The sequence below is a fragment of the Cyrtonyx montezumae genome, unplaced genomic scaffold (assembly GCF_038088225.1).
Source record: "Cyrtonyx montezumae isolate F1298 unplaced genomic scaffold, pur_monq_1.0 scaffold_19, whole genome shotgun sequence".
In the NCBI taxonomy this organism is placed as follows: domain Eukaryota; kingdom Metazoa; phylum Chordata; class Aves; order Galliformes; family Odontophoridae; genus Cyrtonyx; species Cyrtonyx montezumae.
The window spans coordinates 9,754,003-9,758,652 of record NW_027071925.1 but is presented as its reverse complement, the minus strand read 5'-3'; the positions used below and the strand labels follow the sequence as shown (position 1 = coordinate 9,758,652).

At 47.5% G+C, this 4,650-nt stretch overlaps 1 protein-coding gene across 1 annotated transcript; it reads right to left on the bottom strand.

The window, feature by feature from the left end:
* Nucleotides 1–793: 793 nt before the first annotated feature.
* LOC136048063 (melanin-concentrating hormone receptor 1-like) lies at nucleotides 794–4,297 on the bottom strand. Its single transcript, XM_065735554.1, has 2 exons — nucleotides 4,240–4,297; nucleotides 794–1,752 (listed from the first exon to the last, which is right to left on the bottom strand). Exons 1-2 carry the CDS (start codon nucleotides 4,295–4,297, stop codon nucleotides 794–796), a joined length of 1,017 nt encoding a protein of 338 aa, XP_065591626.1.
* Nucleotides 4,298–4,650: the final 353 nt, after the last annotated feature.

Genomic DNA, 4,650 nt, shown 5'->3' with positions numbered 1-4,650 from the left:
GTGTTTGACAGGGTGTTCAACAAGATAATGCAGGTATTGTTAGAGTCCTGTGCAGTCCCCCTGCACTTAGCTGATCTGTGGTTTTTTTTTCCTAGTCTTTGAAATGAGCAGAGCTATTTCCTAATCTGATTGTTAATGCCTTGGATGCAAAATAGACATCTAAACTTCCTTCTTTGTTTGTAAAGCATTTCTTGTTCAAAATAAGTTGTGTGTACAGCTTTCTGGGCTGCCTTTTCACATCTTCTTGCTTTACAGGTCTCTGCATGTTGTGTGCTTTTTAATCATGTTTAAAGCCCTTTGTTAGGGGTTACCCAATGGCCATGTAGTCTGCAAGACATAAGCAGCACGAGGAACTAGCAGCATGAAAATAGGCACATCAGCATGATAAGCAGTAAATCTGGTGTTAGGAGCAGTATTTCTGAGAATTATTTGCAGACTCTTGAAGCAGTACAACTGCATCTGCCTGATTTTACTTGAAATATTTAGGGTTAGCATCAAATTTATCCAGTTCTTGAAAATACCTTGGTTGTCAAGCAAGGTAGGACACTGGAAGCAGCTGTTGCTGGACCAGAATGGCAGCAGACCTGGGCACCTAGCCTCTTGAATGTGTGAGCTGGCAGTCTGTAGCTTCACAAATTGCTGTCTGAGGCTGCTGCTCCTTCATTGATTACAGATCAGAAGGCTTTCTGCTGTGATGACTTCAGTGTTATCTGGTGAACAGCAACAGTCACAGGCAGTGAGTGTGGGGAGTCCTCGGGAACTGGAGTCTGCCGAGTGGATTCTGGAGCCAGTTTTAGGCATATGCTGGCATCATGCTGTTAATGTTGGCAGAGCTGCTGTTGTGACATGGTTCTTTTGAAGGGCGGATGGCTATTAAGAACTGGCGCTTGAAGGTCTCGCTGAGGATGATGTAGAGAAAGGGGCTGAGGCAGCTGTTGGCATAGCCCAAACTAATGGCAAAGCTGTAGGTGTAAAAGAAGGCCATGGATGGAGTGTCAATGCCAAGGTGAACCAGCTGGAGGATGTAGAAGGGAGCCCAGCAAATGAAAAAGGCAGAGCAGATGGCAACTGCCATGCGGGTGACTTTCTTGGTACGAACCTGGAGACTCCTTTGGGGCAATGGGACCACAGTGGTGGCTATGTGCTGCAGGATCTTAAAGTAGACTGCACAGATCACAATCAGTGGCATGGCAAATGCCAGCATGAACTGGTAGAGAGTGAACCAGTAGATATCAGTCTCTGGGTTGGGAAGCAAGAGAGCACAGCGAACAGTTCCGTCCTCCAGAGGCATAAGGCCTGCATACATCCACACAGGAATGACAGTCAGGAAGGAGAGGAGCCACACCAAGCAGATAACTACAGCTGCAATACGTGGGGTCCGGACATGGGTGGATTTTAGTGGATAGACAGTTGCCAGGTAACGGTCCAGGGTCATCACTGTAAGAATGTTGGTGCTGGTGATCTGACTGTTGCTGTCCAGGGTGGTAATGATGGTGCACAGGGTAGGTCCGAAGTACCATGAGCCATTGCCTAAGAGCTGATGGATGAGAAAGGGCATGCCCAAGAGGAAGAGGAGGTCCACAATGGAGAGGTTGAAGATGAAGATGTCAGGCACAGTCTGGTTACGCTTCAGCTTCTTCTTCTTGACAATAGTGAAAATGACAATGAGGTTCCCCACAATACCCAGGAAACAGATGATGCTGAAGAGACTAGGCATGATCACATTGGTGTATGGTGCTGGCTTCTCTGCTACTGCCAAAACAAACCAAAATCCTAAGAGTGATCCAGAAACACACTCTTAGTATGTGTGCTTGCCCTATCTTGCAGCTGGATCCCTACCGAAGATGTGGTTTGGAGCAACATTTGAGACCCTTTGCTGCACTTGGAGTGGCTTAGCTAGGAATGTAACATCTTCTCTGCTGTGCAGTGCATGCAGCACCCCCCCTACCCCATCCCAAATTTTATTGGCTGTGTAGGCATCCTTTTTCATCTCTCCTGATATACTTCTGTCATTTTTTTGAACTCCCTGGGTCACGTTGGGGCTAACATCAATAACATCTTGCCATTGCCTGATGGGGAATTGATAGTAATATTCCTTTGTGGGAATACTGGGTGTCCAGCCTTTTTTGCAGGAGTGGGTGAGGGTTCTTTGCACATCAGGGAAGTAAACCCCTATGGGTGGCAAAACCCCAATATTTTCAACACCAAAGCTGTTGTTTGACAGCTTCTGCTTGTCTGCTGGGTGCTTTATCTTTTGTACAGTATAAGACAAAGTTCATTGACCATGCTGCGACATAACTAATGCTTATCTAAATTGTGGCATCTGTAACGGTATTCTGGCTATGTCCTAGATCTGTCAGGGTTGGGCTGGAGCACATCTGCTTCCTGACTGTCTTCACTGCCTTTCTCCCTCTGTAGCTCTAGTGTAGAAGAAATTATGGTATGTGGGACAGGCAGGATTTGGAATGTGTTTCAGTGTAGTTCTTCCTTCTGCATCTAGGAGCAGAAACATGGCTTAAAGCTGCTCTCTGGCTCCTAGCTGCAGGTAGAATTCCAAGGCAAAATTGCTGCCTGATAGGTTATTGGCAGTGACACTTTGAAGTGAGAGGCCTGAACATATCAAATTCATGTTCTCCTTGTTGCTATCCAGGGTTTAAAATCACATTTTGAAGCCACAAGCCTGTAGTGTCAAACAATAGAGACTTCTGCTCTTGGGCACATTAGATTCTATCTAAGACATTCTGTAAGTTTTAAGATTCCGTCACACAGTACACACAAATCACTTTTTTTTCAGCTAATTTAATCTCATTACTCCTTTCCCTGAGACTTTTTCTTGTGTATTTTGGCTGTCACAAAGATGTGTAACAACCCCTAAGCCTAGACTGGACGTGTCTTTCATTGAGTTGCAGATGATTCAAAGTGATACTGACTGGAAATGCTTTTCAGTTTCTTTACTACTGGTCTTCTTAGCAGCCTGTTCCTGTAGAATAAGGGAGGTTTTCTCCTCCAGCATAACTGAGAAATATGAGATTAAGTGACAGATAATCACAAAATGTTCTCTGCTAAAGTAGTGTCTGTTTGCCAGATGATATATGCAGGCTAACATCTATAAATCTGCAGACATTTGTACTCAAGAATTCTTTTGGTGTCAGTGAGAAACTTCACTGAATAGACAAGGTAACTGAAACATGTTGCTGGCCTAGACAATGGCTGGGGGTGTTGTGTGTCACACCTATATATACATATGTATGTACTACCTTTGTCCTCCCAGGAGTAGGGTATGAGCGGCTGTTTTTTTTTTTTTTTCTGGCAGTAAGATGCAGTCAGCTTAGGAATAAGCAAGGCCAGAATCCAGTAAAGCCAGGGTTGTTTCACTTTATCTGGAAGCTTTTATGCAGATGATGAAAGCCAGAACTGTGGGGGTTGGAAGGGACCTCTAGAGATCATCTAGTCCAACCCCCATGCCAAAGCAGCTCCCTAGACCAGGTTGCACAGGTAGGCATCCAGGCAGGTGTCTCCAGAGAAGGAGACTCCACCACCTCTCTGAGCAGCCTGTTCCAGTGCTCTGTCACACTCACTGTGAAGATGTTCCCATGCACATTTGTGCAGGACTTCCTGTCTGTGGCTGTTCTGTTACTCCTCAGAAGTCCCAAAGGGGACTGCACTGTGAACTCGATGAGAACCAGCCTGAGACTGTGGTCTTCAATTGTGCTCAGATGCACAGCAATTTACATCCTTATTGCATATCAGAAGGTAGCACTTAAATCATCATGCTTTTATGTTATATGGAAGATGCTGAGCATCAAGAATAATTTCTAAAACCCTTCTGTTGAAGGCTGTCAATTACTTGTACTCTTGAGAACTAGCCTTCCTGCCCCTAAATGATTGGTCTGACAACACTGATAGCACGTGGAGGGCAGCAAACTCAGAGTGGGGGCTCTATCCTTCCTTCCCCAGCGACGTTTCACATTTTTTTGCTCACCTCCCCATCTGCCGGGGTGTGCTCCTCTCCATCCTCAGCACTAAGATGCCAGCGGTTACTCCTCGCAGCCCGCTTCCCTTTGGTCCCTGCTGTTGGCAGAGCTCGGGCACTGCGCCTCCCAGGACCACTCCGTGGCAGAGCCCGGAGCTGTCCGCCTACGGGTACTGAAGGCATAGTGTGTCCTCCAGGGGAGCGCGTGTACTTTGGGTCCCCCCAGCTGCTCAGTCCCCAGCGGAGCGCCCCGCAGCGCAGCTCACCTGTGCCGTTCCGAGCCTCCGACGTGGAGAAGTTGCACAAAGAGTTGATGGGAGCCATGGTAATGAGCACCGGAGATCAGGATGGTGCTCAAAGTTGGCCAAGTTGCCTCCTGGGATCGGTGGTGGTGGTGGGGTAGTTCCCCCAGCTGGGGTCGAGCGAGAATGTGGGAGGCAGCAGCAGAGTCAGAGGCTCAGCTGCACTCTGCTTGCCTGCTTCTGCGCTGCCAAGATTGAAGCAGGTACTGACATCAAGGAGTAGCTTACTCCAGCAGCCACATTGGCTGAAAGCATCCCACTGCTGCATTGAGTAGGAGGGGACGTTGGGAGAGGGGGAGCAGAGGGATGCTCCCACTGTAGAGCTGCAGCCAGTACTCTTTTGTGTCACTTTCCCCAGATCCCTGATGGACAGTT